General features: G+C 39.5%; 1 protein-coding gene across 1 annotated transcript; it reads right to left on the bottom strand.

Annotated features, from left to right (window-relative positions):
• Positions 1-3,831: 3,831 nt before the first annotated feature.
• LOC119425522 (filaggrin-2-like) lies at positions 3,832-12,236 on the bottom strand. Its single transcript, XM_037693051.1, has 5 exons — positions 11,346-12,236; positions 7,854-8,634; positions 7,019-7,278; positions 6,102-6,281; positions 3,832-4,109 (listed from the first exon to the last, which is right to left on the bottom strand). The coding sequence occupies exons 1-5, from the start codon at positions 12,234-12,236 to the stop codon at positions 3,900-3,902; spliced, it is 2,322 nt and encodes a 773-aa protein (XP_037548979.1). The 3' UTR covers positions 3,832-3,899.
• Between the last annotated feature and the right edge of the window lie 3,026 nt (positions 12,237-15,262).

Genomic DNA, 15,262 nt, shown 5'->3' with positions numbered 1-15,262 from the left:
AAGTTATGAAGTCAGCTGAGAAGTGTTTGGGTCAGACATTGAAGTTTGTGTGTGTGTGTGTGTGGGGGGGGGGGGGTGTGTTGGGACACTTTACAGAATCGAAGCTGCTATATTCACTGCTCTCTAAAAAGTAATTTCAATTCAAACTTTATTAATACAGGTTGTTAGTCTCATTGAGCCTCATCATTTACAAGAGAGACCTGTTTGTAATCAGTTTAATCAAAAGTTTATAGATGTTTTGCAACCTGTTAAAATACAGCAAAATGCAGGTAATGATCACTCACCACTTGCTCTCGTCGAGATTGGATGCTTCTTCCCTCCCTCTCCGCTTTGCTTTGCTGCTCTGTCTGTCTGTGAAACTGCTCGGAGCCTCTCTTGCATATTTCCCGAATCATAATTATAGACTTGTTTTGATCAGTTGGTCCCTCAACTCAATTTACAACATTTCTTCGAAGAGAAGACTGGCTTTAGGCGAGCCGATTTGCCCTGTTGGCACGCAAGCAGCTGGATATCTCATCGACTGGAAGACTTGATGATGTGTCTATCTCTGCTGCCATCTGTGGATTTTAATGACACATATGTAATTGGATTTTCGATAACTGGTTCTTGCTTTTTGGATTCGGCTGGTTGCTGGTTTTATCAATCGATCAAGGAAGTCGTCGGCAGCAAACCCGATCACGCTGCTTGCCTTTATGATGGCTTGGTTCGTGCCTCGAGTACCCAGACTCAAATGCTTTGGGCTGAATGGATCAGACCTTGAGGATTTTACTCAGTCACGTTCCATCAGTGTGGCCATGTATTTTTGACATTTTGGAACCGAGTGGACCAACACAGACTCAAGGAGATGTTATTAAAGTTCCTGTCCCCAAAACAACTGTGTGTTTATCTGAATTTGGCTCCCTTGGCTGGTCTTGAAGGTCATCTTATCTGAATTCGCCTGGAGAACATGTGATCTGACGCTCACCACCCTCTCCCTGAGGAATTTCTAACTAATAACCAGATGAAACCAGCTGAATAAACTTTGTGTCATCATTTCAGGACTCTTGGATTCTCACAGATGTTATTCTTGGCCATTCCTCGACATCCCTCAAGAATGTTTATGGATCTCACCGGAGGACATTGGCTGATTATTCCATCCTTATCAGAACTCTTACAGTGACCTCGAGAGCATCTATGAACATTGCTGACCGCTCTCGTCTCCCCAGTCTGCAGAATGTCTACGTCACTATGTGCTTGTTTGTGTGAGGTGTTTTTTTTTATATTAAGAGGGGTTTTTTTTCTCAGGAAGGAAAAAAAAAAGTCTGATAGGATTTTTTTTGGCCTCCAACTCCTACATGTGTCCAGTTAACTGCTGTTTTTTGTTTGTCCAAACAGGTCTCACTTGTAAATGAGTCTTTGAGGCTCAATGTGATTTATCTGGTTAAATAAAAGTTGAATGAATGAATGAATGAATGAATGAATAATGGCATCTCTTTTATTCCAAATTTTCTAGGGGAGGACCCACAGACACCCCCCCCCCGTCCCCACACTGCACCACACCCCTCTCTCTCTCACCTAGGAACAATCCAGAGTCACCAATCAGTCTAGCATGTATATATTTTGATACGTGGGAGGAAACTGGAGAACCTGGAAAAAAAAAAACATGTATGCACAGAGAGAAAATATAAACTCCACCCAGAAAGGCCCCTGGCCGGGATTTGAACTGGGGTGACCTGCTTGTTGAGAGGCGACACCGTGCTGCCAGTGCTGAGGCTCCGATTCATGAAAAAAACAAGTCAGATTTTACTGGCCCATTTAAGAGTGTCACAATTTATTCAATATTTATTTCAAATGTCGGTGAATATAAGATTTGAGAACTGAGCTTCCTTACAAATTCGTAATGATGGTTTCTTTATTTTTCAGTGGTGCTGAGTTAAAATTTAAATTGAAAAAAGAGGCAACAATCACTATTGCCTAACACCATTCAGTAAGTGACAAACATGTTTAAGAACACACTTCATGTAAAAATATATTTCTTCATTATTATTGTGTTTTAACCTTATAGAGATTTGTTTTTTAGTCCCAAAAACTGCTTCACAAAAACGTAAATTTAATAAAGTCTAAATTGTTGGAAATAAAATTGTGTCGAGTTATTTAGAATAAATTAAACCTGTTAATTTCTAACCTTCTAAACGAACGTCGGGTGTTTAATTCAGATGTTTTCAGAGTTTTCTAACTAAATTGAATAAATCAGTTTGGCTTAGTTCGAAAACCTAAAAAAAAGTTTAATATAACGAGCAGTTTTATTCAAAATCTTTACATATGTACAAAGGTTTTCCAGTATGTGCCCAACATCATCTTTTACATTTCAGTTTTACAACAGTATATCTTTTTGGCTTACACACGAGGGAGGGACTGTTGACTGAACACGCTGAAATACTTTAAAAAATATTTACAACAAAACAAAAATAAACAAGATGAATGCTATCCAACGTTAGAACGTTCACCGAAGGCGAGAATAAAAACCGCACCTCTCATTTGTACGTCAAGAGTAAACTTACATATTTTTACACATTATTTTAAGTCTAAAGGAGGAAAACAAGAAGAAAGTGACAAACGTTTGGCCCACTAATCACTAATAACAAAGTGCTTATTACTTTGGCATTACATAAAATGATTTAGCTTTTTAAATGTTTTTTTACAGCAAATCATTTAAAATGCTGATGTTGGGAGATTTTTGTCACCATGAGAACAACAAATATAACAAATATTCTTTTTTTTTTTTAATCCAGAAAGACCAGTCAACGCAAACCAGTGGAATTGGATCACAGTAGTTTTAGTAAATCTACAGCAGTTTTTCACCAAAATGTGCTTTAAATATATAAATTAACTTAAGTAGACTTAATAAATTCTATGTTCTTATTTACTTTTATGAAACCAGACAAATACAATAGTGTAATTTTTTAAATTATTTAAAACACACTAACTGAATGGTGCAAAAAGCTTTTTTTTTTTTTTTTTAACGAGTGAAGCTAACTGGCATAGGATCAGCAATTTCTCCTCAGTATTTCAGTGTGAGTGTGTGCAGGTGTGTGCAGGTGTGTGTAGGTGTGTGACTGAGCCACGTGGTTTGAGCTGGTTAGAAATAGGCAGGATCATGTCAGCTGATCACACGTAAATCCCCACGGTAAGCCACCGGTGGATCGGGAGACATTGGCATCAAGGCGCTGACACGATGAGGGCCGGTTAAACCGTTCTGATGCCGCTGGGTGGCTCGACGCCATCGTGCGACACCTGTCAATCAACCTTGGTGCCATTATGTAAGAAACACCTGACAGAGTCCAGTCACCGAAAGAGCAAAGTGACAAAATGCATCATTTTCTTGAATAAATAAAATGCTTTTTTAAATGAAACAAAGCTTCTTTTGCCCCTTTCTAGAAAAAAAAAAGCATTACTTTCAATATGAAATACTGACATGATGTGCAACAAAACAACATTATTAGGTCATGCTATGTCCATGAGAAACTTAAACTGCACTGTACAAAAACTCCCTGCAACAAAACCATACACAGGTGCCTCATGCATGGTTTTTCCTGTTCTCCTTAGTTTCCCCTTCTGGAATGTTTATGTTGGTCGCAGCGAGCCCGTTAACAGCTGCCAGCAATCTCTGGAGCTGTTCTGTTGAAAAGAAATCCAATTACGTGCTAAGAATCCCTCAGAGCAGCCGCAGTCGTGACCATACAGGCGGTGGATCTGGAGCTTCGTGCTCTTTAGAGCTTTTAAAGCTGTCCTGCTGAGAACGTAGAAGAGAGGACGTAGGTGGAGAAGGCAGAAAGATATTTTCTCACTCCATCTGTTTTTGACACGTGTTTAGTCAGATGACCCCACAGCTCTGCTTGTGAGGGGTTCAGTGTTTGCTTTTAGTGGCAAGGGTCAAAAGGAAGCTCAGTGAGCCCTCCGTGGACCTCTACGTATTCTTCAGACCACGACATGACGTCACCGACAAAGTGACCCCCGCAGGTTGCCTGGGTGTGGATCTCGTTGGCTGTCAGGACTCTGGACCAGAACTGGAGATCCGATAACTCTCCCGTGAAAGATTGAGTGACGTCGAAGCGGCCCCCCATCGTATCCTGTGGAGAAATGGGAGGAGACTGATGAATGATCTGAAATGTTGAACCAATGTGGAAAGAAAATTGATCAAAGTATGCTTTTAAAATAAAAATCAAAACAACACATACAAGAAAAGTCATAGATACTTGAAATGTGGGAAGGATATTAAAACTGTTTTCGAAACACTTAGTTGTAACACAATGAAATACCAGTTTATTATCTTTTTAAAACAATTAAGATGAATATTTATCATTTTAGAAAATGCTTTACATTACTTTAAATTTGACTAAGACTGAAATTATCCCTACTTGATTTTTCTCCTTCTCTTCAGTAAAATCACAGTTATTCTAACATAGAAACATTTAAATGAAATATGTGTTAGATAATTTCATTATCTTATCAAATCATAGCAATCCAAGCCAGAGGTCTTTCAAAAGGGAGATCTGGTCTCCCCACGTGCATGATTCAGATCAATCCTGGTGGATACGAGTCCAGATGTTGAGGGTCGGCTCGAGGACCAAAAATGTTGGATAATTTAATTGTTCTATCATCAACTCATTAAATAAACAAGCCACGCAAGGAAATTAAAAGATCTTTTCAACCCAGGTTTAATTTTGCAAGGGGTGCAGCTTTGAAAAACAAGCATACAAGATGTTACATGTCGCTCCGTCTCCAAGGTCTGCCCACAGAGAAAGAGTTAGCAAAAGCTTAAATACCCGTTATCAGATAGAGGCTAGGTCAAGACAACCTCTGCTTTCCAGCTTAGGGTCCTTGAAGTTTATCAGCTGTGCAGGCTCACTTTGTTCAGACAACTCAACTTTAACTCACACATATGGTTCTATATTAAATCATTAGTAAGTGAAAACATCCATGACCTTTACATCCCCAATAAAAAGGCTTTTTAAAATAAATGGTATAGCGTTCATCTATCTTATCGAGACACTCAAAGCTCTTTACAACACAATCTGTGCCCTCATTTACCCATTCATACAGCACTCTACTAGATCTATACAAAGATGAATCAGAGCTTTATCACATTCATACACCGATGGGACGCACATCAGAGGCAGTGACGGGTTCAGTGTCTTGCCCAGGGACAGTTGGGCATGTGACTGCTGGTGGAATCGAACCCCCAACTCTTGCATTGGAGGACGACTGCTCTCACCACTCAGCCACAGCTGTCCCTGAATAAACAACAGAACAATGGAACAACCAAGAATGAGATGGCTGACCAAGCCACAGAAATGGCCCCATCTGCATTGAAAGCCAGTGACTGTGAGTTATCAGGCTCTTATGAAGTTGAATAAAAAATATTTTTGACAAAAGCCACTCTATATCCAAGTTGTGTACACATTTCCACCCAGAAGAGGAACAACTATATAGCAACCAGTGGCACCACAACTAAACAGTCCATCAAATGAATAACATTAAAGTTTCTACTTAACTTGGAAAAAGGCAAAGCAAAATAAATAAATAAAACATTACAACTTTCACTCTGAAGGATTTGCATTGGCAATCAGTTGCTGAAAGCCAGAGCTTGTGCACATTGTTGCACCCGTTGGAGCTACTTTATAACATGCTAATCCAATGTTAAATCTATGCTAACAGCCAATTCCACTCTCCACAACCAGACAAAAAACAAAGTCGTGGAAACACTGAAGAAAGCGTGTCAGTTAGCTCTAACATACACATGATCCATCGCCACAGAGTCCTACAAAATGGTACATGGCACGTTGACTCGTTTTTGTTTATTTAGTTCACAAAATCTTGACTGAATAAAACTGGTTTAAACTGCTGTGTAGATTTAGGGTATTTTTAAGCTCTGAGAGATTATGCACTCAGGATTTTGTTTGACGTGCATATAGATAATGTACATATTCATAGCTGCATGAATAAGCATTTTACAATCACATCTTAGCTCTCTAAATAGTAACGGATTGAAATTGTGAGGTGCCTAAATGTTCCCACTCCTACACACTATCCATCATTAGAGAGCATGCTGATTGACTGACCTGCTCCTGACCCAAGATAAAGATCCCTCCTGGTTGTATCGGGTGCCAGGCTGACAGATTCTGCCCGGCACCTTTCTTCACGCCATCCTGGTAGGCCTCCCAAACTCCATCCCTTGTTGACCATGTCACACACACATGATGCCACTTTCCATCCATTACATTTATTGGCAACGTCACCGCCTAACAAACAAAGAGGAAAAACAAAGAGTGAGAAATGAAGAGACAACAGCGACCACAAACAATACTTGGCGCACCTCAAGGATCTATACTTGAATTCTTTTCAAGTTAGGCTGAACTTGTTTAATGTAAAAAAATATAAAAATCTACTCAAAGTTCTGTATACATCTGAAAATGTATTAACCACCAATTGTTTGTTTATCATCAGTTTTATCACAGCTAAGGATGTGACTCAAAAACAAAGGGCATGACAATTTATCTCCCCGGTTTCTCCTACAGACAATCAAACAATTAGGTCAGCCGGTACTCGACAATAACGAGATTAATTGCTTTGCTGATTTGTACGTTGACATCACTTCACTCAGCTCTGACGTAAGGAAGGGGCAAACACAACCATCTGTCTTCCGTTCATGGGTGGTTACAGTATTAGCTTTCCCAGTTGTTATTAGCTTTTCAGAGAAAAAAAGATTAAGGAGTTAATAGTGTATCAGCAATTGATTCTTGCGTCAGTGTCGCCAAGACTCAGACATCGAGGGTCTATTTCTTGTCCAAAAACATACAAACGATTATATCAATTTTTTGAATTCCTAATGAAACACTTTTTAAGAATTACAAATTATGGAAAACCAAAAATCCTTGGTAATGTTTGTTAAATATTTTTCAGAAGTTAATTGTTAGCACCGGGTGATTTAATCTTTTGGTTTCCAAACAACACTACAATGCATTGCAGTTGCAGTTACCTTATCGTTTATAAGCAGCTCCATGGGGTTACTACCCCATTCCATAAGCACCAGCTCATTAGCTTGCCCAGGCACAGCATAGGAGATGGGTGTGCCAAGGCCAGGACCTTCCCTAGGCTTTAGCCACAGACAGATGGTAAGGGCGAAGATCTCACTGACCACTGATCGCTTCATCCTGGCGTACATGTAATTGGTTCTCATGGGAAAATCCAGCAGGAAAGCACTGGGGCGCTTAAGTTTCTTATTGTTTCCTGTTAAGACTGAGAAAACAATGTAGTTATACAATTTATCTTAAACAAACAAACAACACACTTGTCTGTTTTTGACAGCCCATTGGTTCTATCAGGCAGGTTGAAGAGATTTAGTGTAATTTTCACTTGTCTGAATCAATACATTCAACAATGTCTTTAGTTAACATGATCAGTTTTGCTGTGTCTTATATTCAGTTCATTTGCAAATAAGATGCTGTTTTTGTATTTGAAATTGCACACAGTTAGAAAGAAAGGACAGACCTGCCATAAAAACAACACACTCTCACCACAGTCATGCAGATGTATTTTCATTCATGTCTTTACAGTCATTAGCTTATTAGCAAAAGGTACTAATGAAGTGTGTCTACTACATAAATCCCTTTCAGAAATAAAGTGCTTTAACACACATGTTTTTTTAGTAATTTGCATGAATGTAACTTTGTTTCTAAATTATTTTTAGTGTTACCATGATATTAGGTCAGAGTTTAAATAAATAAATGCTGATACATATAACAACTCTAATTCTAATAGGACCAAGCAACAATACACCCTTGTATGTGTGTATAATGTGTTTGTGTGTATACCTTGTTCATTGCTGTGGTGTAGTTGGCTGAGAACTGTTTCCAGTTTGCTGTGATTGGTTCCCTGTAAACTTGTCTCCTTGTCTCCAGTGAAAGGAAGATGTTGTGGATGATCATCGTCAGAATGGTGATCATTTACATGGGGGTTGTTTCCATGGTCATCCCCATGGTGGTCATTTCCATAGTGGCTAGGTCCATGATGGTCTCCATGATGGCTATCATGGTGTTTGGCATAGTGCCCATGGTGATAATTATTGTGAGCATCATGGTGACTGCTACCATGGTGGTTATTGTGATGGTCCGTGTGATGGCCATTATGGTGACTGTTATGATGGTTGTCATAGTGACCATAATGCTGGCCACGGTGCCAGTCATAGTTGTGGTCATGATGGTGATTGCCATAATGACTGCTGTGATGGCTGTATGGGTGGCTACCATGGTGTTTACCATGATGGCTGTTGTGGTGGTCTTCATGGTGACCTGCGCCATGGTGCTCAAAATGGTGGCCATGAGGATGGTCGGTGTTATAGTGGTCATCATGATGGCCATGAGGATGGCCAGTACCATGGTGGCCATCATGGTGATTATACATATGTCCATTGTGGAGGCTGCTGTTGTGGTTGCTGTCATGATAATCAACGTGGGGCTTTCCATGGTGGTCGTTATGATGACCAGACTCATGTTGGTCTCTGTAGTAACTCTGTAGCTGCTCTTCTAAAGAACTGATCTTCCTCTGAAGGAGTTCTCTCAGGGAGCTTGAGTAGGAACTGGAGGAGTTCCTGGCCTATAGACACATAAGAGTTATTAGAAACACTTCCTAGAACCCGCACAGCTTGGAAACATCCTTTCTACTTCTGTCCAAAAGAAATAAGTAAACACATACATCATAAAATTATAAAACTACTGTCTTTCACTTTTTTTCTTTCTTGTATACCACATTTGGCCTTCAATCATCCTCACTGTCATTAATATTATTGTCAACAATAATTCAATTCAAAGATTCCCAAGTGAAGACAAATAAGGAGCAAGAATGTACTTGCTGCAAATTCAATAAGGAAGAACTGGGGAATAACATTCAAAAGAACAGGGAAAAATGAACTCTAGTTTTTAGTTTATTTTTCTTCCTCTCCACTGTTCTTGTTCTCATCTTCCTCACCAGCAAATCCGGCTTTGTTCCCTGCCAGCACACACCATGAATAATAGCTTAGTCAGAGTGGATAACCCTAATTGAAGGTGAGGCTGGCTAGCACCCTTGAAGGTATGGCCAGAGGACAGTAGTGTAGACATCTTTTTAAAGAAGGGAGTGACAGAAAGTAAATCCTGGCACTGCTTGTGTTTTGTCTGGCACCTTGCAGTGACATCGAAGAAGATTTCTCACAGCAAATTCCCCAAGACCACCTGCATTAATAAGACTCCCAGACAAGTGGTGTTTGGCAAGGTGACAGTAGGGGTCATAAAATGTGCAACACTACAAGCACAATTATGTCCTTGCATATGACTGAGAAAAGTTAATTAAAAAAAATCTTTATGATGCAGTGTCCTTAATACTGACATTTCTCCCTTTTTTGATAACACTTTACAATAAGGTACACAAAATTTGATAAACTACTAGGGAACACCTCAGGAACAAATCAGGAGCTCGAGGTTAGTTAACAAGTATTTACTGGGGAACACACAGCCAAGCCTTATTAGGGGACTACTGGTTTGTTACCACAGGAACAAACCAGTAGGTAATGGTCAGGTAGTGATTAAGTAATGATTGGTTCCTTGGTAAGTATGTGGTATGATGCTTCTGCATCAGTGAACAAAATAATAGCCAGACAATGATTTGGTACTCAGTAAGTGATAATCAGACATAGTAAAGATGACAGCAGTTCAAGATTATGAAACTGATGTCTATCATCAATAGGTTTACAAAAGAGAAAATCCAATAAAATCAGTTACCACTAGAAAACAGGTTTTTGACAATTATTAGCTGTGACCTCACTGGTGCAGGGTTTATTCAGAACCCACATGGGACTAGTAGTCCCCTGCTTGGCTATGTGTTCACCAGGAAGTACTGGTTAACTACCCATTAGCTCCAGATTTGTTCCTCTTTGGTTTTCTTGGTAACTACCCATTAGTTCTTGATGAGTTCCTCTTCGTTTACAAGGTAACTAATCAGCAGTCCCCTAATAAGGCTTGGCTGTGTGTTCCCCAGTAAGTACTGGTTAACTACCCATTAACTCCTGATTCCTTCCTGAGGAGTTCCCCACTAGTTAATCAAATTTTGTGTAACTTATTGTAAAGTGTTACCCCTTTTTTTAAACAACAAACAACTCCAAAATCACACATCTTTTTAGTTAAACAAGACAAACTTGCTTTACAAGAGATGCCATTTACCAGTCATTACCACTTTATTTAAATTTACAATTTGAAACAAAAGGACATTTGCAGACAACTCATTTGTGCATTTCTAAGAAAAAGAAATGGGTCCAAAGTTAATCAATTTAAAACCCTCTACACCCTTTCATAAAATTTCATTTGTGGAAAATGATATGCCATTCTGAGCAAGACACCTATCCCTAATTGCTCTCCCGGGCGCTTACATAGCTGCCCACTGCCCAACCTGGTTGTATCCAAGGTGTGATGGGGTAAATGCAGAGAACCAATTTCACCATTGTATGGGAACATACAAGGATGACAACACATAGCACTTTTTTAAGTTTAAACAATGAAAAATCCTAGTTGAAAAACAGCTTTTGAATGTTTTTTTTTTCTAAAGTAAATATTTAGTTAGGTTTATGCACAGAAGTGCAAGAATGACACATGGAACAGACAAGGATTGCAAACGATCAACACGTTCATCAAATATCTCAAATAACTTTGTTTTTAAAATTCCAAAATACTAGTTAGGGATCTGAATTGCGCAAATGGTAAATTAATTATCACTGACAGACATAAAAACAAATAAACAAACAAATAAAACCACTGTCTGTTTTGTGACCTTCCTCCCCCCCCCCCCCCCCCCCCCACACACACACACACTTTTTCCTTTTTGGGTCGTGGGGTCACTGGTGCCCATGTCTAGCTATCACTGTGCTAGGAGGTGGGGGACACCCTGGACAGGTCTCCAGGACATCACAGGGGCATATATAGACAAACAAGGCAAACAACCATTCACTCTGTCACACACCTAGGGACAATTTAAAGTTATCATTCAAGATAACATGCATGTTTTTGTCGTGGGAGGAAATCCGAGTACCCGGAGAAAACCCATGCATGCATGGAGAGAACATGCAAACTCCACCCAGAAGAGTCCCGGGCCGGGATTTGATCCGGGGGCTTTCATGCTGAGATGCAACAGCTCTACCAACTCCCATTAAAATCTGGCTGTGAAAACAAACAGTAACTAAACAACAACTTGTGTACAGTTTGCTTTTAGCTCTAGCCTGACTGTGGTACTCTGTGGTATTGTATTGCAAAGCACCTTAGAGGTAATTGTTTTCAACTCACCTGCAAGTTTTCCAGCCTTTCTTTCAATGTCTGCAGTGTCTTTCCAGTCTGTTCAGCAGAAATAGAGCTGAGCTTGCTGTATGACCCTTTTGGTTGTTCCAGTTCTGTCCCATGACTGCTGTGGGAGTGGTGGAGGTCACTGCCATGATGTGCTGAGGTCCCATGGTGCAACAGTGATGAACCATGATGGTTGTCGTGAAGGCTGCCATGATGGCTGCCATGATGGATGTCGTGATGAAAGCCATGAGGGCTGTTGTGATGGCTGCTATGATGGCTGCCATGATGGCTGCCATGATGGTTGCCATGATAGCTGTCATGATGGCTACCATGGTTGCTACCATGATGGCCATGGTGATCATCATGGTGACTGTAATGGCTGTCAGGATGGTTGCTGTGGTGGGTGCCATGATGACTGTATTTGTCATGGTGACTAATGCTATGGTGACCCCCATAGCCTTCACACAACGTGAGCTTGGCTGTAAGCTCCCTGATGGTCTCCCTTTGATCCAGGATGGTTTCCTTCTGCCTCACAAGGCTCTCCCGCAGGTGCAGAATAGTAGTTTGAGCCTCATCAGACATTAAGGTCCGATGGTTGCCACCACCGTTATCGTTAATCTGGCTGTTACTGCTTGGTCCATGGGCCACAGTGGGTGGTGGGTAGCAGCTGGGGTCTGCTTCTGGAGGAATGGGAGTACAAACAAATTTGGGACCAACCCCATAGTCACGTTCCTTGCCTGACACCCCTGCTGCTGCAGCACATGACAGAAAGTAATAGCAAATTAAATAGTGCAGACAAAAAATGGGAAGGGAAAACCCAAAAGAATGTCCAATCCGCAGATGGTGCCTAGCAGGACAAGGCATGAGGCTCAAAGGATCATTGTCTCTGGCCATAATTGGTTGGAATCAAAGAAATTTCTGGAGAAATGATTGTGTTCTGGGGTATTAGTTTTGCTGTTGAGAAAACCATGAATAAAGGGCATTTGTTTTGAGTGAACAAGAACACTGTAGATGAAAATTCCTCAGAGATAATAAAAGCAGTCTTCAACAATGTATTCCAGATATCCGGGGCTGTTGTCAAACTCTGTTGCCTTCAAGACAACCTTTTGGAATCAGTCAAAACTTCTTGGCTCCATACTGATTTCACAGGCTACGAGAGCTCGGCTGACGTACTCTAATAGGCTCTTCCACCTACTCAAGGATGAGGTGTTGGTCCATTGCCAGACAAGTGATCACTCTTGGCACCAAGAACTTCCTGCACTTGACAGCAGAGGATAATCCATTTAACTTCAGCATATAAACATCCGCCAAATCCAGGTGAAATGCTTCCTATTGGAGACAGAGAAAGCATGCAAAAAACAAAATGAAAGTTCAAGAAAACAAAGGCTTTATGTTGTCTAATCAATAATTGTCTTAACCAATGAAACCATAGAAAACACTAATACAACTGTCATATTTTTTACTTGAAGACAATTGAAATGGTTTCCAGTAACTGTCAGAAGCAAAGAATGAAAATGAGACAATATAAGAATTTGATAAAGGTTACTTGAATATCATTTGAATCAATATTGAAACACAAACAAAACAAACAACACAGAAAAAAACAGAATGCTGCTCAAATGCATAAACAGCCTGTTGAATTTCAGCCATATCTCTCTGATTCATCAGCATCACTTGCTTGGTGCAAAGTGAATACAGGACAAGATTAATGACGAGCAGGTAGACAGCCCTGAGGGGGAGGCTGGTGGGGATGATCTTCAAGGCTGCAGAAGGACAAAGCTAATTATTTTGACCTTAAAATCACCCAAATAACAGAACAAAAGCTGGAGTTTCTTCAAAAGTATGGACATTCATTTTGTTGTTTTATGAATAAATATAAAAGCTCCTCCATGCTTTGATGAACATGTGAACAAAACTTAGATAAATTTGTTAAATATCAAAATCTGCCTCAAGTTTGTGCAAATCTGATTATTTTATTTGTTCTTTATCAAAGAAACAATTTTAGGATTTGAACAAACTCATCGTTAAATTTTGTGTATGTGCATATGAGTACAAGCTAATCTTATAAAATGCATGTTTTCTGGATGTATATAAGGTCAAATGCACAACGTTGCATGTCCAGCGGGGTTGTTGAGCTCACCAGAGAGCAGGATGCAAAGCCAAGAAGAAAAAGTTTCAGGTCATGTAAGCTCCTGTTCTAATCTCCTTATCTTTATAGCCTATCACCAGTTTAAACATCCAGTGAGACCATGAAGAACAAACAACTGTGTCCTTGACTGTCTTTTCTTTGACATAGTCCTGAGAAAAATAAAACAACAAAAAATTATTATTTGTGGTGCAATTTGACAGAGTATCTGATGTTCAGATAATAAAATAGATCCAATAGCAGCTAAAGTTTAGCTCAAAAGAAGCTCAAAGAAGTAGCCAGAAGACCAGAGACGTAAGCTGATAACGAGCCCTGCTGTCTGATACGTAAAGACGACATTAGGAGAGACTTAGCAGACATGATACTTTGCTGCCACACGTGCTATGACACGCAACTCTGAAAAAAAACACAAACCTTCGTTTCCACAAGAGAAATGCATCATAGTGTACCACAATTAATATCTTATCTGATCTAATTCGCACCTAAAATTGAGTTTTATGCTTCAAATGTGTTATTCAAAATCTGAAATGTAAAGATTTTCCAGAGGATAGTGTTTAAAACATTCAAACTTGGCCTTTTTATCTTCTGTTGATCTGATATCAGTTGTTTGCACACAGCTTCACTTTAAAACATAATGGAAAACGAACCTTGCAAAATGAGTCAAAATTTTTTTTTCTTATTTATTTCTTATTTTTTTCCCAAAAATAAAGAATATGAATTGTCCAATTCCACTGTTTTTCTTAAAATACAAGAAAAAAATTAAGATTAAAATATTGCTCTTATTTTAACCACTGATGTTCTTAAAAAGAATAAACACAAGGCAACACTTTTACTTATAAATAATGAATAAGGCAAAACAACAACAACAAAAGCAAACTTGTTTCTACTTTTTGTGCAATATAAGTTATGGGTAAAAACAAATATGATGATGCAATACACGCCGTTATGATCCTGTTGGTGTACCCAGTGGTGCAGGCAGGCACAGGGAACTCGCAGGGTAAAATAAAGATACTTTTTAACTAAATAAAACGTTGACAAAGCAGCGGTACTCACAGAGGGAGCGATGAGTGAGGAGATAAAGAGGAGACAGAATGAAAATCCTTGTAGGACAATATGTGGACATGGGGAGAGACAAAGACTTAAATTCAAACGCTAACGAACAGACAATGACGAACACCTGGAGAAGGGCAACAGGAGGCGGAGTCAAGAGGTGATTACATGAGGAAGACAGGACAGACGACACAGGAATCATATGCAGGGTCAGCTGAACTCATCATTAACTAGAAAATATTTATCTTACACAACTAAAAAAAGTATGTACATATATTTCGAATTTTTACAATTTCATTATTTCTTTTTTTTCAAAGTCTTAATGTAATATGAGAGGTGAGTGCTTGGAGTGGTGGGCCGGCGCTCGATCACCCTCTATTGATGACCCGCCACTGGGTAAACCCCAAAAAGGTAAAATCAACAAACAACTTTCATTCAGTTTTCAGCCGCATAATAAAAGTCCAGCTGTTTTTATCTTTAACTTTTTTGAACGTCATAACGAGTTAAACAAAAATAAAAAGGTAAAAAGATTTTTTTTTTATTTAAATAGTTGTTGTGTCCTTAAATAAAATTTTGTGAAGGGCGGGCAACAACGTGGTTGTTTACCTCCAGAAACACCCAAAGTGACTGAAAGCAGGTCAACAAAGGTGCCGTCCACACGAGAGCAGGCTGAGAAGTTTCACACTTTTGATGTCTTCGTAGGTTTTTACACTCAAATTTGTGG

Source organism: Nematolebias whitei, chromosome 19 (assembly GCF_014905685.2).
Source record: "Nematolebias whitei isolate Nwh7 chromosome 19, NemWhi1, whole genome shotgun sequence".
Classification (NCBI taxonomy): domain Eukaryota; kingdom Metazoa; phylum Chordata; class Actinopteri; order Cyprinodontiformes; family Rivulidae; genus Nematolebias; species Nematolebias whitei.
The sequence above is the reverse complement of the archived record's forward strand: the minus strand, read 5'-3'. Positions and strand labels throughout refer to the sequence as shown.